This window comes from Moschus berezovskii, chromosome 13, assembly GCF_049115385.1.
Source record: "Moschus berezovskii isolate FMDL1 chromosome 13, NW_MosBer_1.0, whole genome shotgun sequence".
Lineage (NCBI taxonomy): Eukaryota > Metazoa > Chordata > Mammalia > Artiodactyla > Moschidae > Moschus > Moschus berezovskii.
Window position 1 is genome coordinate 11,410,089 of NC_142472.1, and position 25,326 is coordinate 11,435,414.

The window sequence follows — 25,326 nt, forward strand, 5'->3', positions numbered from 1 at the left end:
CAGTCACATTAGATGCTTGGCAGCCTGGAGTCACATCCATCCATTGGAGACTCCAGTTACTGCCCTTGCTCTCCTGGGATTTAACCTTGGAGCTTCCTTCTTCTCTACCTGATGCCGTTGTCATCCAAGACTTGTCTGTCCTGAATTAAACTACCCTCCCGCCTTTTTTTTTTGAAGCTTCCTTGATTCTTTGTCGTTTAATTTTAAACACTAGTATATGCTTGTAACAAACAAATAAGCAGGCCCTATTGAAACACTTGACATTAAAAAACCTCCCCTCCACCTTTTTAATCCCACTCCCCAGAACATCACTTGCTATATATACAGTTCTCTCTGTATTCAATTGTCTTTGGAAACTTCCATGTTAATAGCAATCATCAAATCATATTCCTTGAAGTTTTTTTTTTTTCCCCACCAAATTTAAGAGCTTCCAGTTTACAACAAAGGTGAGAATTTTCACAAATATTCACTTGTTCAAACTTGTGAGAGACACTTGTGGAGAAAATGATGATTCTTCAGTTCTTTCCTGAAAAATTAGGAATGCCACAGAAATTAAATGGGGCACTAGTGGGATGTTCCACTGATAAATGGTTTCAAATTATGCCCCAAAATACAGTGCCCTTGAAAACTTCATTACAAGAATAGGTTACCCAACTAAAGGATGAATAAATGGAAACCTCAGAATAAAGTCTTTCCGCTGTGATTTTGACAACAGATTTGTTAACATGAGGAGTTAAATCAGATAATTACAAATTAGACTGCATGTTGACATATTTTTCCTGTACTGTGCTCTGAGGAAGCTAAAGGTTATCTCAAGTTTCTCTGAGTATGAAGTATTAATATCTGTTCTTCTTAGTGTCAGTTAGAGTAACAAAGTTATTTCTAGTTTTGCAGCCTAGAATGAAAAATTTTATTTGAAAACTGGAGATCCAATTGCTTCAGAAGCAGACCAATCCTAGAAATAAGATGCACTTAATTTCATTTTTTATCTCACCAACAAAGAACCTGGATGTTTAAGCACTTGTAGAAACAGATGATTAAAACTTTGAGAAAAACTCCTTTTTTCCTTTCGCCTATAACAACTTTTCTGGGGATACCAGACGCAAATATTCTAGGAACAGCAAAGAACTCATTGACATTTTGCTAGTCAAGATTGAATGAAGAGTGTTAAGTTCTGCTTAGGGGAAGCTTTTTCAAAGATTAAGGAGCTTGAATTTCAGCTTTGATCCCCATCACAGTAATTGCAATGGGCCACATGAAAGTTTGGATGCTGTTGTTTTTTCTCCAGGAGTCCTTCTGTATCCTAGTCTGGGAAGGCGATGTGCTTTCTTGCTAAATTGTCTCAATGCTTTTATGACTATGTAGTTAGTTGATCCAGTTAAATGTCTTAGTGATGTCATGGATTTCTTCTCTCTGTCCCTGCATTTTTAGGCAGAATGAGGGCAGAATTATTATTGTATTATCAGAGGCAGAGGGAACAAATTAGACAGGGGCAAGTATTTTACTTCATGTGAAATCAAGGTAGCAAGTTGGTTAGGAAATGGGTCAACTAGAGAGCAAAATGCATAGTGGGGTTGAGTTGTAATCCTACACTTTCCAGTTAAACAATATTAGTTATAATATTATTATATATTATAATATATCTTATATTATTATTAATAAGATAATAGAATTTGGTGTGAAATTCTGTCAAATATGTTCAAAATGGTAATTTACTAAACTGTAGGTGTGTATAGCAATGATACATTTATAAGGTCACGTGTAGACCTGTGTTGGTATTGGTCAGCCCCTAAGGATGTCTGAGAACGAACCGTGTGGAGAGATTTGTTGTTGGATCCACTTGTCTAAGGTGGGAAAAGAGTGTTTAAAACAAAAAATCCCGAGAGACAGGAAGTCAATCTGAATTTCAAAAAGACAGTTGTCAGCTGTCAGAATATTTATGAAGTTTTATCTGCCAAGATTAGGGCAGGAATGCGGAAGCTCAGACAGCCCTCTCTAGCTGACTACACTTGTGTTTTCAGCATCACTCTGGTGCTTTGGGGTCGCTCTGCTCTGTGTCTGCCCTGGCATCCTGGTTCTCCTCCCCAGCAATACCTTCTCTTCTTTCCCAACCTTCTAGAATGTTTTCACCCATGAGGCCACTTCAGATTCCATGTCTTCTGAAGCTGTTCAAGTCCACAGTAATTTCTTCCATCTTCTCTTTGTTCTTCTAATACTTATTGTCTGCACTGTAAGAACAGCGTCTGCACTTATATGAACACATAAGTACATTGTCTAGAGCTTTTCAGTAATGGCTTCTCATGCTTTCTGTCTTCAAGTGTGTCCACCCAGACTGTGGCCTTGAGGAAGGCTCAGGTACTCTGTTGGATCCTCTTTGACCTCCAGGCGTTAGACTTTGGTGTCAGACATAAACTAACGAGGCATAAAGTTTGTAAGAAAGATATGAAGAGTAGGTCATGTTCCACTTCTGAGGATACACCCAACAGAAGTGACAGCAGAGACTCAAAGAACTGCTTGTACATCCCACGTTCCTAGCAGGATTATTCATAGTAGCCAAAAGGCAGAAAAAAACCCAAGAGTCCGTCAACGGGAGAATGGATAAGCAAATTGCATGTATATGCACAATGGAATATTATTCACCCTTATAAAGGAAGGAAACTCCGACACATGCTACAACATGGATAAACTTTGAGGCATTATGCTAATTGAAATGAGTCAAAAAGGAACAAATATTGTATGATTCCACTTATACAAGATACCTGGAATAGTCAGTTTATCAAGACAGAAAGTGAAATGGTGGTTGCCAGGAGATAAAGGGAGGTAATTGTTGAATGGGTCCAGCGTTTCGATTCCACAAGATGAAAAGAGCCCATGCAAGATGGAGGATGTTCTTAATGCTACTGAATTGTACTCTTAAAAATGGTTGAGATGTAAATTTTATGTTACGAATATTATGCCACAATGGGAAAAAAAGAGCAGGTTGTTCTGAGATCTCTGTGCCGTACAGATCTGAAATTGTTGTCTCCTGGAAGCTGTGTGGGGAAGTCGGGGCAAAGCATGACTGTCTGCTGCTCATTCAGTTGACAGTTCAGGGTGTATCGTCAATGTCAGATCTCTTCAACAAAAAAATTTAGAAGGGGAGATGGGAAAATTATTAATAATTGGCAGCTCTAGAAATGGTCACTTTTGGAAGTGTTTAGTTACAGGAGAATCCTAGAGTGTTCTCAGCATTGTATCAAAAAAATGTGGTTAATTCATTTTCCTTTAAATAACATCCTGATCTTTATTTTTCCTCTGTTTCTTTTCCTCTTTGGCTTACATGAGACTGATAAAGATCTACAAACCACTGACCTAAAAAGGAAACCAGGCCCCGCTACTTACAAAGGACCTGGACGTCCCTCATCTCATTTCCCATCTGTCCTTTTGAAAAGAACTTTTTTTATTCATGGTGTTTTGTCCTCACTTTTTATTATATGCTGCCAAAAAATAATCTCAATACTTTGTTTTGGGCTTTTTATTGCAAAGTGCTCTTTTGATAAAATTCCTCAAAATTTTTATCAGTCTGCATTCAGTGGTCAGTGATGTCCGTTTCTGTGAGCATTGTGGTTTCTGGGATATTAGTTCATGTTGAGGATTGAACCTACCTGAAAAATCTGGATAAATAATGTTTCTGAATTGACATTGGCCAGACCCTCAGGAGATAAGGATTTTAATTCTACATCAAATAATGCCTTTAATGGAAAATGGTGACAGGTCTGTTTTATCTTTTCTTTTTAATCATCAACTATGTCTTAAAAAGAAGAGCTTATTTTTTTGGACAGCACTGATCAGCTGAATTGAAGAGTGTTTTTATTTAGCATATAGTTCATAGTTATGCTGATTGTGCAGAGGGCTCAGACAGGGTTCTTGCTTTTGAATTGCTCAAAACTTAGGAAAGGAGCTACTGAATTAATCTTAATAATGAGAAGGAGAATGTGACTAGTATCATGACAGATTGAATCCCATGGAAATTTGTTTTTGGAAGTTTAAGACAGTGGGACATCCAGGTGCTGAGTCCCTTGTGCTTCTGTGCCTGCCAAGTTGCTCCTGTCGTGTCTGGTGCTTTGCGGCCCTATAGATCGTAGTCCACCAGGCTCCTCTGTCTGTGGGGTTCTCCAGGCCAGGATACTGGAGTGGGTTGCCATGCCCTTCTCCTGGGGCTCTTCCTAACCCAGGGATCAAACCTACATCTCTATGTGTCCTGCATTTGTAGGCAGGTCCTTTACCACTAGCGCCACCTGGGACACCCTTAGTGGTTGAAATGCAGAAGTCCAGCCTAAGAGCCAGGCCAGGGGTACTGATCTGGGCTCACCCATGGAAGCATGAGCCAGCAGTCAGAGGGGCCGAGAGCTTGAGGGTGCCCTCAAGGGACTGGGTCTCGGGGATCATCATCACCTAGGAGGAAGGGAGGTGAGAATCAGACAGAAAGTGAGAGAAGGACCAGGAACGCGAGGGGCCCCGGAAGGCAGTGAGACGGCTTTGAGGAAGGCAGGCAGAAGGAGCCAGCGGCCCCGCACCCCTGCCGCTGAGGTGCGAGAGCGGCCCTCGCTGCTGAGAACCAGGGCACTGCTGTCTGTGTTCAGTCACTCAGGCATGTCCGACTTTCTGTGACCCATGGACTGCCGCACGCCAGGCTTCCCTGCCCCTCACCATCTCCCGGAGCTTGCTCAGACTCCTGTCCATCGAGTCGGTGATGCCATCCAACGATCTCATCCTCTGTCGTCCCCTTCTCCTGCCTTCAGTCTTTCCCAGCGTCAGGGTCTTTTCCAGTGAGTCAGCTCTTCGCATCAGGTGGCTGAAGTATTAGAGCTTTGGCTTCAGCATCAGTCCCTCCAGTGAATAGGCGTGTCGTTCCAATGAATAAGCATCCTGGCCATCGTTGCCTAGGATGGCCGTTTCCTGCCGGGGCTGAAGAATTGACTGAGCAGGGCGCGGAGGTCAGCGTTGAATGGTATCAGAGAGAAGGAATCCTCGTGACGCAGAGCAGTAACAGGAGGTTTTGATCAGGATTGGGGAGATGAGAGAACAAGCTGGAAGGGAAGCCCCGGAGTGAGGAAGAGGCCGAAGACGGAAGTTATGGGAGGATGTATTTGGAAGCAAGGGCTCTTTAGAGGAATCTGTGGGGATGGAATGAAGGGTCCTTACAGGAAGAGTGCAGGAGGGAGAGAGAGTTCTGGCTCTAAACGGGAGGAGAGGACTGGGTGTTACAGAAACTGAGAGGTGGATTGGGCTAAGGGAGGGACTGTCAGGCTGGCCTGGTGAGGAACAGCCCGGGGAAGGGTTCGGAAGGGCAGGGAATGGGGAAGGCGTGGCGGCAGGTCAGCCCCCCACTGCTGTCACATGGCCACAGCCCTCATCCTTTCTTACCTTAGTTAATCCGATCAGGTCTTCCAGGTCCTGTCCTTGCCCCCTTCCCGTCTGTCCTAACAGCATAGCCAGGGTGAGCTTTTAAAAAGTAAGTGATTGGCAGGTCCAATCAGTTCACGCCTGTGTTCAGAGGCCCTCAGTGAAGTCTTAACTGTGTTCTTATCAATCACTGCCTCCGCCCGCTCCCTGCTGCAGCCCCGCTGGCCTCCCTGGGGCTCCTCTGGGAGCCTCCTGCCCCAGGGCCTCTTCTCAGGCAGTTCCCTCTGCCCAGTGTGCTCTTCACCCAGCTCTCCCCCACCTCCCGGCAGGCCTCCCTCCAACCCTTGCTCCTTGGTGGAGCCCTCGCCCACTGCCAGGCCCTCCACCTGCTCCTGGGCCACCTGGCTGTACCCAGCACGGTCCAGCTGATGTGGCACCCAGGTGGGTGCTCTGGTCCTCCTCACTGCCCCCCGGCGCCCCTCTGGGTCCCGTGCTCTGTTCCCGCAGAGAAGGCCCATCTCTCACTGGAGCGGGGCGGTGCCGCGCTCCTGTGGGCAGCTCTCGGGGATGTGATGATGTGTGTTCTGTGTTCTGTTAGGGAGCTGCGCCATTCACACAGAAGGTGGGGTGACGCTGCCCCAGCAGCTGGGCGGCCCTGGGAGCTGCGGCACCTCCTGCAGAAACCCTTCGAGAAAACATCTGGCAGGTTGATCTCTGTGTTTACCTAGCACTTCAGACATCTTCTTCATTTTTCCTCAAGACAGCTTGGTGAGGCAGTAGCTTTTTTTCCCCCACCATGCAGGCAATGTATGGCATGATTTTTGTTAGAAACATTATGCGGTGCTTAGGAAAACTTATGATCGAGCAGGGAATTGAGATTACCTACATGAATAACTAGATGAAATAAAACACACACACTCACAATATTACCTGCATAAGTGAGTCTAAGATTTTATTTTCTCAGGTAGAGTGAAAGGTATTGGATGAATCTGGTAGTCCGTCACTGAAGCAATGTCTTCCCCATATCAGGTCACACTTTCTTTCCTTCCTCCTTCTCTCTTCCTGGTAGCTCAGCTGGTAAAGAATCCGCCTGCAATGCAGGAGAGCCCGGTTTGACTCCTGGGCTGGGAAAATCCCTGGAGAAGGGAAAGGCTACCCACAGCAGCATTCTTGGGCTTCCCTTGTGGCTCAGCTGGTAAAGAATCTGCTTGCAATGCGGGAGACCTGGGTTCAATCCCTGGGTTGGGAAGATCCCCTGGAGAAGGGAAAGGCTGCCCACACCAGTATTCTGGCCTGGAGAATTCCTTGGGCTGTATAGTCCACAGGGTCGCAAAGAGTCAGACACGACTGAGCAGCTTTCCCTTTCCCTCCCTCCCTCCCTTCTCTCCCTCTCATTCTCTCTCTCTTTCTTTCTCAAATCTTCTTTGCTTTTAAAAAATAATGTGTTTTTTAAGCTCACATTTTGAATAGGTCTGAGAGAATGATGACACTTCCACAGTGGGTGGACCTGGGTGAGCACAGACCATACGGTTAACCAATGCAGAGTAGAAGGGTACTTCTATCTGTGTGATTAGCGTGCATGTCTTAGGTTATTAAACGCAACTAACAGGCTTTGGGAGAAGGCACTGGCAACCCACCCCAGAACTCTTGCCTGGAAACTCCCATGGACGGAGGAGCCTGTAGGCTACAGTCCATGGGGTCACACAGAGTCGGACAAGACTGACATGACTTAGCAGCAGCAGCAGCAACAGGCATTGATAGGGGAAGATTTGAAGCCATATGAAAGGTTTGGACAATGCAAGCAGGTGGAGGGTTATTTATACTGTATCTCTAGCATTTGTTGAAAATTATTCTTTATTATAGTTGTTTGTAAGTATAAGACTTTATTATTCTCTCCCCAAATAGAAAATAAAATCTCCATGAGAGTGGCAAACTAAAGTCACTGGGTTTTTATTATCAATCATAGTTTTTTAAAAAAACTCAGCTTTGCATTTGCGCTGTTCCTATGACAGTGTTTTTATCCATGGTAGGCACTTTCCACTTTGACACATTGGAGAAGGAAATGGCAACCCACTCCAGTGTTCTTGCCTGGAGAATCCCAGGGACGGGGGAGCCTGGTTGGGCTTCCGTCTGTGGGGTCACACAGAGTCGGACACGACTGAAGTGACTTAGCAGCAGCAGCAGCAGCAGGCACTTAATATGTCTTGAATGAATGGATGGATTTGGAATCTCAACACCAGCTGCCTTTGAGGTCGTAAAAGCCTAGCTCAGGGTGGTAGATGAGGGAAGCAGAAGAGGGAGAAACATGTCCGCATGCAACAACAAAACCCACAAGTCCTTTAAGAAAATGAAAACCGAGGTTTTCGCCTCAGAATTATCAGATGCCATTTAACATATTACTGGATACATGCTTGGGGCTTCCCTGCTGGCTCAGTAGTAAAGAATCCACTTACCGATGCAGGAAACATGAATTTGATCCCTGGGTCAGGAAGATCCCCTGGAGGAGGGCATGGCAACCCACTCCAGGATTCATGCCTGGAGAATCCCGTGGACAGAGGAGCCTGGCGGGCTACCGTCCATGGGGTCGCAAAGAGTTGGACACAACTTATTGACCAAACAATAAGAGGCACACACTCTGTGGTTACTGCAACCTGGACGGGTCCTGCTGTGTCCACCCCTCTGCCTGGCCCAGCCCAGGTCCTGCTGAGCGCCCTGCCTGGGCCTGAGCGGCCTTATATCAGCAGCTCCTAGAGTAGCGGCCCAAGGCTCCTGAGGACGAGTTCAGGGAGCTCCACGAAGTACCCTGATGGCAGGAGACCTCCAGTCAGGACCTCCCCATCTGCTCAGCGTTTTACCCGGAAAGTGTAACCTCTGTTCCACTGCGTTTAAGATGGACTCTGCCTGGCATGCCAGGCGTGGATGTGCTGCCCTGACAGGACCACTGTGTTGACGGTGCTCACAGAGGGGTCTGTATGAGGTTCTCCTTCACGCATGAGTGAGACCTTACACGAGGACGGAGGAGTGTGCCTTCCTAAGGCAAGTCCTGAAAGGAACCTTATTGGGATATTGGAATTATATGAATAGTGGACATGTTTTACCTTGATGCATATTCACTATTTGGGCTTCCCTGGTGGCTCAGTGGTATAGAGTCCACCTGGCAAGCCACTCCAGTACTCTTGCCTAGAAAATCCAATGGATGGAGGAGCCTGGTGGGCTGCAGTCCGTGGGGTCGCTAAGGGTCGGACTTGACTGAGCGACTTCACTTTCACTTTTCACTTTCACAGATAGGAGAAGGAAATGGCAACCCACTCCAGTGTTCTTGCCTGGAGAATCCCAGGGAAGGGGGAGCCTGGTGGGCTTCCATCTATGGGGTCACACAGAGTCGGACACGACTGAAGTGACTTAGCAGCAGCAGCCAATGCAGGAAACGTGGGTTTGATCCCTGGGTTGGGGAGATCCCCTGGGAGGGGTAAATGGCAACCCATCCAGTATTCTTGCCTGGAGAATCTCCATTCACAGAGAAGCCTGGCAGGCTACAGTCCATGGGATCTCAAAGACTCGGACTTGACTGAGCGACTCAACAACAACATGTTCACTATCAGTAGACTAGGGTTCGCACAAAGGTAGGGTCTTTTTAACAACTAAAATTGCATTCTAAAGAAGACACAGACAACTAGAAAATAGAAGAACTTACTCTTGCCCACTCCTTCCTCAAGGCTTTGTTACTGAATGGAATGCTAGGTGCTCTAGGCACCAGGGTGGGCTTCCCTGGTGGCTCAGCTGGTAAAGAATCTCCCTGCAGTGTGGAAGACCTGGGTTTGATCCCTAGGTTGGAAAGATCTCCTGGAGAAGGGAATGGCTTCCCACTGCAGTATTCTGGCCTGGAGAATTCCATTCGGACACAACTGACTTCCACTTTCACATTTCACTTCACTAGGCACCAAGGTAGGGGTAAGATCTGAGATACAGTCGTCTGGTTCTAGGTTTTAGCTCCAGTCTATCTGTTAGTAATCTGGGTATTTTGATAAGCAAGAAACCTTCCTAAAATTCACTTTTCTTAACCTGTAATTCAGAGGATACATTTGCCCTAAAATCTGGGTTCTCATTAGATGTACGAGAATCCATAGAGGTAGCACGTTCACGGAAGCTCTGTACCCCCTGACCAGTGTCCTCCAGGTGGCACAGTGGGGCTTGAGTGACCAGGGTGCTTAGCAGAGCCTGCTTCCTCTCCTCCAGTAGCATCGTTTTGTTTTTGAGGGGGGCAGTTTTTAGGTGCAGAGTCATATGATGTGGAGAGCAGGCTGAGCCCCTTACTCAATCGGGAAGCTGGCCCTGCCGCTCATCCCCTGAATGGCTACATGGCTGCTCCTGGTCTTCTGGGTTCCCTCTGTCTCTCCATCTTCACCTGTGCAGTCATACTTAAGAAGTGATTAAAAAACCAGCCTCTCTGTTTAGTACCAACGCCCCTCCATCTCTCTAAAAATTGAACTTAATTGGTGAGTCCAGTCACTAAGTATTCGGAACATTTCACTTAGAATTTACTGCACTTGAATAAGTTGTTATGTCATATATAATTTGGCGAGGGTGGGTTGCAAGGTAGCAGAATGAAATTTTTATGACTCTCAAAGGTCTGCTGACATTTATAAATGTACATATATGACACTTTAGGAAACAGGACATTATGCAGTGACAGAGCTACTTGATGTCTCACCAGTTGCTAAGACAGTGTCTCATTTGGAGCCTCTAGTGATCTTCCTTTTTTTAAGACAATTATTTATTTTTGGCTGCCCCGGGTCATCGTTGCCGTGCACAGTCTTTCTCTAATTGTGGCAAGCGGGGGCTACTCCTGTTGCAGAGCACGGGCTTCAGGAGTCACAGCTCTAGGAGCACAGGCTCAGTAGTTGCAGCACACGGGCTTCATTGCTCCGGGCACGTGGACTCTTCCCAGACCATCGATTGAACCCATGCAGATTCTTATCCACTGTACCACCAGGGGAGTCCACCTCAAGTGATCTTACAACTGAACAAGACAGCCTTCGTTTAAAAGTCCCGAGGACCCATTCACCCAGACATTTATGTTGTTAAAGGTGTTGGGAAGTGAAGATGACTAGCACAGTCTGCGGTTCTTGAGTCTGGTAGGTGACACAGCAAGGTATTTTGAGTCATTTCAGCAGAATCGCTTGCTGGGTGCTGCAGGAGGTGGGAGTGCGCCGCTCCACCAGCCAGGCAGAGGGGGCCAGCGCCTTAGGGAATGAGAAGTAGCTTGTGGCTGGAGGGTGGGGGGAGGGCAGGAGGAGAGCCCGGGAGAGTTGGTACCGCGGGTCGCCAAAGGTCTCGGGTCATGCCGGGCAGTCTGGAGTTTTTCTTGATGGCAGTGAGGAGGCCACTGAAAGAATTTAAGCTGAGACATTGACGCTATGGATGAGAGTTTTGGAAAGATGACTGACATCTGTGCAGAGGGGTGGTGGAGGGAAGGCGGGCCTGCCCGTTGGGGAGGGTGCACACTGAGGGTCGCACAAGAGTCCCCTAAATCGTGTGTTGTCATGGCGACGGACAGCAAGGAAAGTCCTTGAAGCCACAAGTTGGCACTGTGAGGGAACAGAGACCGTTGAAAGATAGAAGCTAGGGGACCATGCAGGGGCTGGAGAAGAGGAGCTGTCAGAGGCAGAGAGATGTCCACTTCTCTGCCCATATCAGGCTAGACCTTGTGATGTTTTAATTCCTTTCTTGGGCGTTTTGTTGTTGTTGTTTGTTTGCTTTTGATGTGGGCCATTTTAAAAGCCTTTATTGGATCTGTTACAAGATTGCTTCTGTTTTTTGTTTTGGTTTTTTGGCCGTGAGGCATGTGGGATCATAGTTCCCCGACCGGGATCGAACCCACATCCCTCGGCCTGGAGGGTGGAGTCTTTTTTGTTTGTTTGTTGAAATCCCTTTAGAAGCCTAAATGGAAATCTTTCTCCAGACTCTTGTCTGGTCCCAATGCTTTGTTTGTTTCCTTGATTATTAGTGAATTAAACACTGAAAATCCTCAGGAAACTGCCTCCCTGGAAATGGACTTGTCTGATCTTCATGAATACTGTGGGTCGGCGGCCAAGCCATGATCTCCGTAGCGAGATGTGGGGAACGCCCTGGGTGAATTTCAGTTTCCAGCCTAGCTTGGGACTGAATCCTCTCAAAAGCGAGTCATCTGCTCTGAAACAAATGCCTCTGCCAGATATCTGGAAAGGTTCCATTACTGCTGCACCCAGTAAGTGGCAGCGAAGTCCCCAGCCTCGTCCAAAGGGAGGTCTAACACCGCACTGGATTCTGAATGTTTTAGTGCACTGACAGACGCATCCAATTGAATCCAGCAGATTCACAGGGACCCAGAGACGAAAGGAAGTAGGTGCTGGGTGCTGTCTCTCTAGCAGGGGATAGTTGAAAATCCATTTGGCCCAGCCGACCACAATAGAAATTCAACCCAGGGTTTAACTCTTTAGCGAGGGAGAGGGGCTGGGCCCCAGCGACGCCCGCCTGGGAACTCAGCCCTCCTGGGCTTTCGTTTCTCACACACCCACTTGCCTCCATTCACAGAGCCCTGGCCTCTCCCACCCCCACTCCAAGGGTGCCTTGCTCCTGGTAGACCAGAGTACTCGTTCTCTGGCAAATGCATTTGAAGGGCTAGCTCTGCTAAGAAAATGAAAACAAACATAATAATAAACACAAGTACCGGTGCTTCCCAGGTGGCAGTATTGGTAAAGAAAAGATGCAAAAGAGTTCAGTCCCTGGGTTGGGAAGATCCCCTGGAGGAGGAAATGGCAACCCACTCCAGTATTCTTGCCTGGAGAATCCCATGGACAGAGGGGCCTGGTGGGCTACATGGGGTCTCAAAGAGTCCACTGGACACGACTTAGTGACTGATCTCACACACACAGACGCACAGTTGCTTTATTTGGGATTACAGACAGGAAAGGTTGCCTGCTAAGATAGTCCACATCTTAGCCTGGGGGTGGGTTGGAGCTGACAGATCTTGAGGCCTGGTGGGGGTCCTGGTGGGCTGGACTGTCCATCTGGTGGTCAGAGTGCGCCTGGGGCCCTCTCCTCTGACTTCAGGCCATCTCCAGGCCCCAAGATCCATCTTAAAGACAGCAGGAGCCTAGGTATTCCCTCCTGTCTCTCTGTTCTGCAGCCATGCCTGCTGACTGGCTGCCAGCGAGGACCCTCTGCACCTCCTCTAACTGTCTCATCTGGTGCGCTAGGGCCCCGCCTTCCTTTGAGGTTGTGCCGCTCAGGACACCCGAGGAGCCGGAGCCGGCTCTGAGCCCCACACTCCCTCTTGGACTGCCAGTGCTGTTTGTTTTTCTCTCTCAGGGCGGATACTCCCAGCCCTGTGCTGCTTTGAACCAAGAGATGGGGAGAGTCTTTGTGTATCTGCACAGCTGGCTCGGGTTCCAGCCCACCCACTTCTCTGGGATCCGTCTCCAGCTCATTGCTCCTGTGTCCCAGGGGGAGGGTGGGCCTTTTGTTTCAGTGTCTTAATTGAAGTCCTATAAAATAATGAGATTTTAAACACCCAAGAGATATGCCTACTTCCCACCAGGAATGAAGAGGGTTGTTTAATGCCCATTGTAAAACGATTAATAAAAATATCCCATGCCCTACGAATCGAGAGGATTAGAAAAATAAAGAAATGATGATACAAAAGAACATCTTTGTTAATACTAACAGCCTGTATTTAAGTCAACACAGTGAATCTCCCCTCCTTGTAATCCAATTCCTTTCATAAAAACGCATTAAAACTATTCTTTCTTTAAGAAAATAACTGGGGTAATATGACTGAAAATCAAAAAAGATATTCATCTTTTTTGTGGACATCTTTTAAGTTTTTAGTTTCTCAGAGAGCAGTTCGTAGTGCTCAGGTATTAAATCGTTTGTGGAGAGAGAGGCTTAGAATTCCAGGGAACTGTGGAGTTCTTAGACCACAAAAGAGACCTGGAGACCCTAGAAAACCTTGAATGTGGAAGGTTAAAGCTTCCCTCCAAGACCATACAGCTGATTAGAGGCAGGGCTCAGGTGAGAACTCAGGTTTCCTGGCCCTCAAGCCCAACCTCTTTCCAAGATCACTTCTCAGATTCCTCCATAGGAAGTTTAATTAAATTATGCGCCTCACATTGCTTGCGGTTTGAAACATGAGCGCCTTGATATCCCGGCTTCAGTGGGGTCAGGGTAGCATGTTAGCCCGCACTGGTGGAGGAAGGACGGAGCCCTGGCCAGGTTGGGGGCAGGAAATTCATTAGTAAGAGGGATTCCAAATTGCAGCTAAAGAAACAGGACCACGGCAGGCCATCAGGGAAGAGCAGTGAGTGGTGAAGAAGAGGAGCAGAAGAAGCCAGGAAGCCTGGGCTGGGGCCCAGGTGAGGAATATGGTACCCTTCAGGGGCCCTGCTTCCTTGGACTGAGCATCCCACTTTCCATATGTGGCTCACAGCCATTCAAGTGACCCCAGTTTTTGGAGGGAATCATTTCAGCCAAGAGAAAAAAGAAGTTTATAAAATAAAAAAGTCTCTATTTGAAATTTGGCCTTCTAAACTAGACATGGCTATAGTTGTAAAATGTAACCTTCCTATTGGGGTCTGGGGGTACCTATGCATTTTATCATTTCACTCCATTAAAAAAAAAGTTCAGGGACTTCCCTGTTGGTCCAGAGGTTAAGACTTTGCCCTCCAACACAGGCGGTGCGAGTTGATCGCTGGTCAAGGAGCTAAGAAACCCACATGCCTTGTGGCCCCAAAACTGAAACATAAAAAGCAGTATTGTAAAGGTTTCAATAAAGACTTAAGAAAATACTGCTTTAAAAAAGTTAATAAAGCCAATAAAGGCTCTCAGGTGTTCATGCATCGTTATGTAAGAGAACTTCACCTTTTCCTCCTCCTTTTGCAGTCCTAGTAAGTTTCCTTTTTAATTAGTCTTAAAATTTTGTGAAAGGTCTCATAAGACTCATGCCCACGCTTGGCCAAGGTGATGAAGGATTTCTGTGCATCAAGCACTGCCCATATTTAACCTAAGTAACAGTATCAACTGGAAATGATTTAATCTATTATAGTAGCTGGAAGAAAGCTTTTCTTTTTAAATTGTATTTTGTGCTATTAGATTTATATCCCAAAGGTTGTCTGAAATGCTATGTTTAGGTTCAATTTTCAGATCTTATCATACTTCATAGTGTGTAATTTTTTTTTCTCCCTACCCCTTGCACAAAAAAGACTTGTAGCTTTTTCAGTAGAAAAAGGGGCCACCTGTGGCTTTCCAGGTGGTGCTAGTGATAAAGAACCACCCCTGCCAATGCGAGAGACATAAGACACATGGATATGATCCCTGGGTCGGGAAGATCCCCTGAAGGAGGAAATGGCAACCCACTCCAGTATTCTTTCCTGGAGAATCCCATGGACAGAGGAACCTGGCGGGCTACAGGCCATGGGGTCACAGAAGAGTTGGACATGACCTAAGCAACTGAGCACACATGCACCCCTTGTGTATTGACTTTTTAGTAGAGTGGAAATGATTTATTTTCAAACAAAGGAGTGGTACTAACGCTCTTTAAATGTCCACCTTGCTGTTGATTTATATAAAGTGGCTACAGGCCTGTTTTTTAATCAGGAATATGATTTTAATGAGTGGGAAAGGATACCACAGCAATGAAAAAGAGAACTAAGCTCATTTTTGAGATGAATTTTAGTCTTCATTGAGTAGAAATCAGATATTGATTTGGATTCTAAGTCAGATAAATGAAACTACAGAAATTTAATGTGAATCGATTTGACATGCAATAGACTATTACCTGAATGTGACTTTTAATACATAATATATATGGAGAAATTAAAATAGAGCATTCACTTACTTATGCGACAGTCTTCCCTTGTCAATTCCCATAATGGACCAGAGGACTTTTTGAAATAATAGGGAGGAAAGCTGCAAGTAATGGATGATTATTGGTAGGCCCCTATTTCTATCTCCATTGACTGTTTTATCCATTCATTTCTTGAAACATTTATTGAGTACTTAGCAGACAGAAAGATACGTCTTCTGCCCTCAAAGGAACCCAGAGTCTGGATGGAAGGGGAAAAAAGGACATGAACCTGCAGAAGGGTTTTGGATAATGGAGTCAGAGATTGACAGCTATCAGAGGTTGCCTTGGGGGGGTGTGGTTTATAAAGTCACCAAGGTCTGGGTTCAGATCTCGACTTTCAAAGCCCGGAGACAGGGTTTGGGCTGGTATGACCAGAGTTGTTTGGGTTCAGTGTAAATGACTTGTAGCAGCTAACTCTATGAGAGAACAAACCAGAATACCATTTGATACTGTGCACTGAGAACTAGTAAGCTTCCCCGGTAGCTCAGCTGGTAAAGAATCTCCCTGCACTGCTGGAGACCTGGGTTCGATCCCTAGGTTGGAAGATCCCCTGGAGAAGGGAACAGCTACCCACTCCAGTATTCTGGCCTGGAGAATTTCGTGGACTATATAGTCCATGGGGCCGCAGAGAGTGACTAAGAGTCGACATGATTGAGCGACTTTTACTTCACTTCACTTTCACTTCACTTCACTGAGAACTAGAGTTAATAAGCAGATCAGAATACATTCATTAGCTGTGTGTTCTCTGATTAGGAGAGTCGACAAGGGAATTATAATAAACAAGTGACTTGGTGAGACTAGACTCGAAGCAAAGGCAACAAGTGGAAAGACCTTGGCAACCAGTGGCATCAGACAGTGACTCCTCATTGGAACCAAGTCCAGGAGTCCCCCGTGGGGCTCCAGTCTTTCCTATTAGATGGTAATAAAGACACAGAAGTGCTCTGGTCATACAAGCCCAGTTCTTTCTTTTGGCCCATTCATTTCCTTATTAAAACCATTGACTAAGCTATAGGTTGGTGCAGTTTTAGAGTCATGTACTTCAAGCCTAAAGAGTTCTAGGCATTTTCCTTTGGCATAGGATGTGTTTTTTAATTCTAAGACTAAATGGGTTTGTTTTTTGTGGCTGATTCTAAAAGTTGGATTTGATTACTTTCAAAGATGGACACAGTGCAAGTAAAGAGTGAATACAGGTGAAGCGGACACAACAGGGGCAAAACATAGGCAAGAAATAAGATTATTAAAAAAATGTATGGCCTTTATACCCTGAGAAAACCATGGGTGGAAAAGACACTTGTACGCCAGCATTCAGTGCAGCACTATTTACAGTGGCTGCAACAGGGAAGCAGCCTAGATGTCCATCAACTAATGAATGCGGTACATATACACAATAGGATATCACTCAGCCATAAAAAGGAACACGTTTGAGTCAGTTTTAATGAGGTAGATGAACCTAGAGCCTATTATATATAGAATGAAGTAAGTTAGAGATCATATTTTCAAGCATATATATGGAGTTTAGAAGAATGGTACTGATGAACCTATTTGCAGGATAGTAATGGAGATGCATACTTAGAGAACAAATCTGTGGACATGGGAAGGAGCGGGTTGGACAAGTTGAGAGAGCAGCATGGAAACATACACAGAACCGTATGTGAAAGAGATAGCAGAGGGAACTTGCTCTGTGACTCTGGGAACTAACCTGGAGGGGTGGGAGGGCATTTCAAGAGGGAGGGAACGCGTGTATCCCTGTGGCTGGCTTATGTTGGTGTATAGCAGAAACCAACATAAGATTGTAAAGCAGTTATCCTTCAATTAAAAATAAATTTTTAAACAATGTATGCCCTGGAGTTCTTCCCCTGTGCTGGAGGGGGAGGGACCGCAGAGTTTACCCAAAGTTTCCTCCAGTCTTAGAAAGAAGAGAAACAGCTGGACAGAGGCTGGGCAATCCCAGCTTAGTAAGTAGCCCAAACATGGATTCTGTCAACACGATGGTTTCATGTGTGCTGTTTTTATAGCTATGATCTGTTAATAGTAAGCCAAGAATTACAGTCCACGGGAGAAAAAAAAGGAAAAATCTAAAACATTCCTTTCTGAAACCCAAGGCCTGGTTATCTCATACCGACACTACAGTCCCTTCCAAACAGCATTAATTAGGGTAGATTTGTTGCTGCCTAAAGTCATGAGACTTTTTATTATTTAAAGTATGCATTTAAGCCTCATGACACAAGAGCAGTTCCAAGTTATAGGAGAGAAGGTAGTGTTCACAAGTCACAGATTCAGTCAACAGACATGGATTAAGGACCTGCTTGTGTCCCATTGGGGATGGCAGTAAATAAGAATGGGTGTCGAAGGCAGGTAAGAGGTGGATGTACAGCGATGCCAATGTATTTAATGGCCCTGAACTGGACACTTAAAATGGTTCAAATGGTAAACGTTATGTCTGACTTACCATGATTTAAAAAAGGCAGTTAAGGCAAGTAAAAGGCAACATAGTGGGGCTAGATCAAGCACGTGGGATGGGGAGTGTGAGGGTCTTTTTCCTGCCTGCAGGGGTCCTTGGTCCCCGTGGTTCAGAGGAACTTGGGAGCCAGTGCCCTCACCTTTTGCACATGAAGGAGCCAGCTGGGGTCTGGGGTCTGCAGTGCGTGACCTGAGGAGGAAGGGGAAGGGCCCGCTGCCCCGAGAGGCCCGCGCTGTTCCGTCTCCACTCACCAAGCCTCGTCCTGGTGCTCTCCTTCACAGACGGCCCTCCTGAGACGACAGGACCGGTACCAGCGCTCCACTGTGCCCCCCACCGCACAGCAGGATGCCCAGAGCCTATTCGTGACAGAGGTAATGTGCTGCTTCTACACTAGCTCATGTGTTAATTAAGTGATTTTTCTCTAGGGCCTTCTCCCCCTTTAAAAATTTCAGTGGTATTTTCAAGACTGTGTCAGAGAGAGATAATTACATTTTTATCATGACCATTAAAATAGTCTATAGAATAAGTGCAGTTTTCCGAGTCTGAAACATGGACAGAAATGTCAACAGGGGTCCGTTTCATGACAAAACACAAATTTGACAGAACTTATTTCATAGGGTTGGAATAAAGAGTAACTTGTATATGGACACCTAGCAGCCATTGATATTCTTTTCAAGGGAGACTCAGCACATGTGTTTATGTATTTATTGACTTCATTTATATGTTTGTACATGTAACTTTTTATTGAGACTAGTTCAGTATTCACAACGTGGCAGGTAATAATGAACATAACTATCCTTTATCAATATATGATTAGTATTACTTTTGTTTGATCATACAGGTAATGATTTTCTTGTTAAGGAGGAAAGAGAAATTACTGCATCAAGATTGCCTTCTTTTTCTTTCTTGGGGTTTGTTTCTTCTTCCAGGTGCCTTTAGACGGGATGAATGAATTAGGTGATTTAAACACTGAAATCATAATCACAGGAAACTAGTCGATCTGATCACATGGACCACAGCCGAATGTGGTCCACTGGAGAAGGGAATGGCAAACCACTTCAGTATACTTGCCTTGAGAACCCCATGAACAGTATCAAAGGGCAGAATGATAGGATACTGAATGAGGAATTCCCCAGGTCGGTAGGTGCCCAGTCTGCTACTGGAGATCAGTGGAGAAGTAACTCTAGAAGGAATGAAGGGATGGCGCCAAAGCAAAACCAATACCCAGTTGTGGATGTGACCGGTGATAGAAGCAAGGTCCGCTGCTGTAAAGAGCAGTATTGCATAGGAACCTGGAATGTTAGGTCCATGAACCAAGGCATATTGGATGTGGTCGAATAGGAGATGGCAAGAGTGAACGTCGACATTCTAGGAATCAGTGAACTAAAATGGACTGGAATGGGTGAATTTAACTCAGATGACCATTATATCTACTACTGTGGGCAGGAATCCCTTAGAAGAAATGGAGTAGCCATCATGGTCAACAAAAGAGTCCGAAATGCAGTACTTGGATGCAATCTTAAAAACAACAGAATGATTTCTGTTCATTTCTAAGGCAAACCATTCAATATTACAGTAATCCAGGCCTATGCCCCAACCAGTAACGCTGAAGAAGCCGAAGTTGAACAGTTCTATGAAGACCTACAAGACCTTTTAGAACTAACACCCAAAAAAGATGTCCTTTTCATTATAGGGGACTGGAATGCAAAAGTAGAAAGTCAAGAAACACCTGGAGTAACAAACAGGCAAATTTGGCCTTGGAGCATGGAATGAAGCAGGGCAAAGGCTAATAGAGTTTTGTCAAGAGAACGCACTGGTCATAGCAAACACCCTCTTCCAACAACACAAGAGAAGACTCTACACATGGACATCACCAGATGGTCAACACCGAAATCAGATTGATTATATTCTTTGCAGCCAAAGATGGAAAAGCTGTATACAGTTAGCAAAAACAAGACCAGGAGCTGACTGTGGCTCAGATCATGAACTCCTTATTGCCAAATTCAGACTGAAATTGAAGAAAGTAGGGAAAACCACTAGACCATTCAGTTATGACGTAAATCAAATCCCTTATGATTATAGAGTGGAAGTGAGAAATAGATTTAAGGGACTAGATCTGATAGAGTGCCTGATAAACTCTGGACGGAGGTTCGTGACATTGTACAGGAGACAGGGACCAAGACCATCCCCATGGAAAAGAAATGCAAAAAAGAAAAATGGCTGTCTGAGGAGGCCTTACAAATAGCTGTGAAAAGAGGAGAAGTGAAAAGCAAGGGAGAAAAGGAAAGATATAAGCATCTGAATGCAGAGTTCCAAAGAATAGCAAGGAGAGATAAGAAAGCCTTCCTCAGCAATCAATGCAAAGAAATAGAGGAAAACAACAGAAAAGGAAAAACAAGAGATCTCTTCAAGAAAATTAGAGATTCCAAGGGAACATTTCATGCAAAGATGGGCTCGATAAAGGACAGAAATGGTATGGACCTAACAGAAGCAGAAGATATTAAGAAGAGGTGGCAAGAATACACAGAAGAACTGTACAAAAAAGATCTTCACGACCAAGATAGTCACAATAACGTGATCACTGACCGAGAGCCAGACATCTTGGAATGTGAAGTCAAGTGGGCCTTAGAAAGCATCACTACAAACAAAGCTAGTGGAGGTGATGGAATTCCAGTTGAGCTATTTCAAATCATGAAAGATGATGCTGTGAAAGTGCTGCACTCAATATGCCAGCAAATTTGGAAAACTCAGCAGTGGCCACAGGACTGGAAAAGGTCAGTCTTCATTTCAATCCCAAAGAAAGGCAATGCCAAAGAATACTCAAACTACCGCACAGTTGCACTCATCTCACACGCTAGTAAAGTCATGCTCAAAATTCTCCAAGCCAGGCTTCAGCAATATGTGAACCGTGAACTCCCAGATGTTCAAGCAGGTTTTAGAAAAGGCAGAGGCACCAGAGATCAAATTGCCAACATCCGCTGGATCATGGAGAAAAGCAAGAGAGTTCCAGAAAGACATCTATTTCTGCTTCATTGACTATGCCAAAGCCTTTGACTATGTGGATCACAATAAACTGTGGAACATTCTGAAAGAGATGGGAATCCCAGACCACCTGACCTGCCTCTTGAGAAACCTGTATGCAGGTCAGGAAGCAACAGTCAGAACTGTACATGGAACAACAGACTGGTTCCAAATAGGAAAAGGAGTACATCAAGGCTGTATATTGTCACCTTGCTTATTTAACTTATATGCAGAGTACATCATGAGGAACGCTGGGCTGGAAGAAGCACAAGCTGGAATCAAGATGGCTGGGAGAAATATCAATAACCTCAGATATGCAGATGACACCACCCTTATGGCAGAAAGTGAAGAGGAACTCAAGAGCCTCTTGATGAAAGTGAAAGAGGAGAGTGAAAAGGTTGGCTTGAAGCTCAACATTCAGAAAACAAAGATCATGGCATCTGGTCCCATCACTTCATGGGAAATAGATGGGGAAACAGGGCAAACAGTGTCAGACTTTATTTTTTTGGGCTCCAAAATCACTGCGGATGCTGATTGCAGCCATGAAATTAAAAGACGCTTACTCCTTGGAAGGAAAGTTATGACCAACCTTGATAGTATATTAAAAAGCAGAGACATTACTTTGCCAACCAAGGTCCGTCTAGTCAAGGCTATGGTTTTTTCCGTGGTCATGTATGGATGTGAGAGCTGGACTGTGAAGAAAGCTGATCGCCGAAGAATTGATGCTTTTGAACTGTGGTGTTGGAGAAGACTTATGAGAGTCCCTTGGACTGCAAGGAGATCCAACCAGTCCATTCTAAAGGAGATCAATCCTGGGTGTTCATTGGAAGGACTGATGCTAAAGCTGAAACTGCAGTACTTTGGCCACCTCATGTGATGAGTTGACTCACTGGAAAAGACTCTGATGCTGGGAAAGGTTGGGGGTGGGAGGAGAAGGGGACGACAGAGAATGAGATGGCTGGATGGCATCACCGACTCTGTGGACATGAGTTTGGGTGTACTCCGGGAGTTGGTGATGGACAGGGAGGCCTGGCGTGCTGTGATTCATTGGGTCACGGAGAGTCGGACACGACTGAGCAACTGAACTGAACTTAACCTTGTTTCTTGAAGTGCTCCTTAATTTAAAAAAAATAGTGAGTTTTTATCTCCATTCTTCTAGTTGATGTTTAGAAGCTAACCATGCCATCAATAAATTTGCCTGCTACAAGAAAGCTATGTTATTGTAAGTGAAGGCCGATTACAATAGCAACATTTAGAGTCCATGGATTGTTAAAGATTTTTTTTTTTTTTTGATGTGGGCCATTTTTAAATAGCTTACTTATTTTGGACTCTGCTGGGTCTTCATTGCTTCGAGGGCTTTTCTCCCGTTACAGTGAGTGGGAGCCACTTTTTGTTGCAGTGGCTTCTCCTGTTGCAGAGAACGGGCTTTAGAGCACAGTCTCAGAAACTGTGGCACACAGGCTTGGTTGCTCCAAGGTACATGGGATCTTCCTGGATCAGGGATCGAACCCCTGTCTCCCGTATTGGCAGGTGGATTCTTCACCACTGAGCCACCAGGGATTTCAAAAATCCCTCTATCGGGATTTTTGAAAAAACTGAATATATGGTAAAATTGTCTGAAGTTCTCTTACTGTTCTGAAAAGGTAGCTTCTTGCCTTATCTCCTTTGCCGCTCTGTTTGTAACACTGATGCAAGGCAAACGCAGTCTGATGTGTTTACTCATCTCAAATGTTTATTTTAAAACAGGACACGGGCGAACCATCCTGCAGCCTGTTTTGGTAAAGAAAGTCTTACTGCGGCACAGCCACACCCCTCGCTCACATACACGTGTTACCGCTCAGACTTGGTGGTTGCGACAGACAGTGTGTCCCTCAGAGCCGAAAACATTCACTACCTCGCCTTCTGCAGGAAATGTTTGCTGATCCTTGTTTTAAGGCATATCGTAAAACTGTTAATTACTAATTCAACTCTCCCAGTTTCTTAAAAAATAGGATTTTTGAAGGACGCCTCTCCATCGAGTTCTTTCATCGCGGCAGGCTGAGCAACAGAGACTTCACCCTGTGCAGGGGCCAGCACAGCCCCACCCGCTTGGGTCCCTTCCACCAGGGTGGAGCGCCCCAGCACTTCCTCCCCATCCTCTCGTCCATGGGAGGATGACCTAATGGCTTAAAAAAAAAAAAAACCTTTCAGTATAACTTCAAAATATTATTGAATTTCACGAGTTTGAAAGGTCAGTCATGAAACCAGCCAATCAGATTCCTGCCTCTTTAAAGATAGTTCTCCGGGTACTGATTTCTGGTCGAACCCCTTGTCTTCTGGACTTTCTGCACCCCCAGTCTTGGGGTTGCTTACCTTGTTCTCTGTTCCTGCCTTGGAATTAAGCTTGTGCCTGCATGTGGGCAATCAACAATGGCTTATGAAACAAGTGACTCTCTGGCTACTTAACCTGGTTAACTATATTTTTGGCAGTTTCTAGTTTTTTTTTTTTTTTTTTTATGCTTGCTCCTTGGAAGAAAAGCTATGACAAACCTATACAGCATATTAAAATGCAGAGACATCACTTTACCAACAAAGGTCCATCTCGTCAAAGCTATGGTTTTTCCAGTAGTCATGTATGGATGTGAGAGTTGGACCATAAAGAAAGCTGGGCACGGAAGAATTGATGCCTTAGAATTGTGGTGCTGGAGAAAATCTTGAGAGTCCCTTGGACTGCAAGGAGATCCAGCCAGTCAATCCTAAAGGAAATCAGTCCTGAATATTCATTGGAAGGACTAATGCTGAAAGTGGAAGCTCCGATATTTTGGCCCCCTGATGTGAAGAACTGACTCATTTGAAAAGACCCTGATGCTGGGAAAGATTGAAGGCAGGAGAAGGGGATGACAGAGGATGAGATGGTTCGATGGCATAACCCACTCAATGGACATGAGTTTGAACAAACTCTGGGAGACAATAAAGGACAGGGAAGCCTGGCATGCTGTAGTCCTTGGGGTCCCAAAGAGTCGGCCACGACTTAGTGACTGAACAACAAATAGTTTAAAATATGTAAACTGTAATTATCTTTCTTATACATTTTGCCTAAGATATTAAAAATGTGGGCACTCAGGTGTCTGTTCATAAATACACTGATTATGTACAAGTATATACTTATATGGGCTTCCCTGGTGGCTCAGAGGTAAAGAATCCACCTGCAGTGCAGGAGCCGCAGGAGATAGGCGGGTTTGATCCCTGGGTTGGGAAGATCCCCTGGAGGAGGATGTGGCTACCCACTCCAGTATTCTTGCCTGGAGAATCCCATGGACAGAGAAGCCTAGAGGGCTACAGTCCGCGGGGTTCCAAAGAGTCGGACACGACTAAATCGACTTAGCATACATGCATACGTGAAGAGGTCAAGGTGTCACTGTGAACTGGAATCTAACTCTTTCTTCCTAGTTACCTCACACCGTCCCTTATAAATAAGATGAGATGCTGAGGGCAAATGTATGTAATACTGACTAATGAGCAAGTTGTGTGTGTGTAAGTACCATGGAAGAGTCTTCAGGGTCCCACTTTTAACTCACTTTCATGTTCTCATAGAGGCTACCTGACTTCTTAGGAACCTGTTGGGTTTAAGTCGGAAGCAACATGTTGTTATGTAAATGCAGCAAGAGGAGGTGAGGTTTGTCTCCTTGTAACCTCTGCTCCTGGACCACGAATGATGGTGACTTCAACGACCCCGACCCCTCTCCCAAGTGTAATGTTTCGGTGGTTCTTGAGCTTCAAGGAACCTCTCTGTGTGGTGGAATTTCAGGCATGAGAGGGTTGAGAGGAAAGAACTATTTTGATGTTGGTGTGGGTGTGCATTCTTAAACTTTCCCAAATGTTCTCCAGAAGTCATCACATGTCTTTTTCCTTTTTCTCTTATGCTTTCTATTTTTTCTGCTCCTCCCAATAGTGCATCAAAACATATAACTCTGACTGGCACCTTGTGAACTATAAATATGAAGATTACTCAGGAGAGTTTCGACAGCTTCCAAAGTGAGTACACGACCCGACTGCACAAGCTGGGGTTAAACACACAGAGAAAGGTCTTTGTACTTGAAACACCTAGGGAAGTGAGTACCTTCACGTGCAATCCGAGTGATCAGAGGACGTGTTTCTAGATGGTTTGTGTGTATGTGGAGGCTTCCCTGGCAGCCCAGCTATTAAAGAATCCGCCTGCAATGCTGGAGACCCCGGTTCGATTCCTGGGTCAGGAAGATCCCCTGGGGAAGGGATAGGCTACACATTCCAGTATCCTTGGGCTTTCCAGGTGGCTCAACTGGTAAAGAGTCCGCCTGCAATGCAGGAGACCTGGGTTCAATCCCTAGGTTGGGAAGATCCCCTGGAAAAGGGAAAGCCTACCCACTACAGTATTCTGGGCTGGAGAATTCCATGGACTATATAGTCCATGGGGTGGCAAAGAATTGGACACGATTGAGTGATTTTCACTTTCAATACTTTTCACTTTTTGTGTGTATGTGGGTTAGCTGCTGTTTACAGGGAATTTGACCATAGAACTCAAACCTAGTACTCTGGGATTGGTCGGTGATAAACTCAC

The 25,326-nt window shown here is 45.4% G+C and overlaps 1 protein-coding gene across 13 annotated transcripts in view; it reads left to right on the top strand.

The window, feature by feature from the left end:
- DOCK9 (dedicator of cytokinesis 9) overlaps positions 1-25,326 on the top strand; it is a 279,313-nt gene that overhangs the window by 129,351 nt on the left and 124,636 nt on the right. For all 13 annotated transcript variants that reach the window (XM_055426590.2, XM_055426593.2, XM_055426599.2 and 10 more), the window contains exons 3-4: positions 18,011-18,100; positions 24,682-24,764. In XM_055426590.2, the coding sequence (XP_055282565.2) occupies positions 18,011-18,100; positions 24,682-24,764 (173 nt within the window). The remainder of the gene's footprint in view (positions 1-18,010; positions 18,101-24,681; positions 24,765-25,326) is intronic.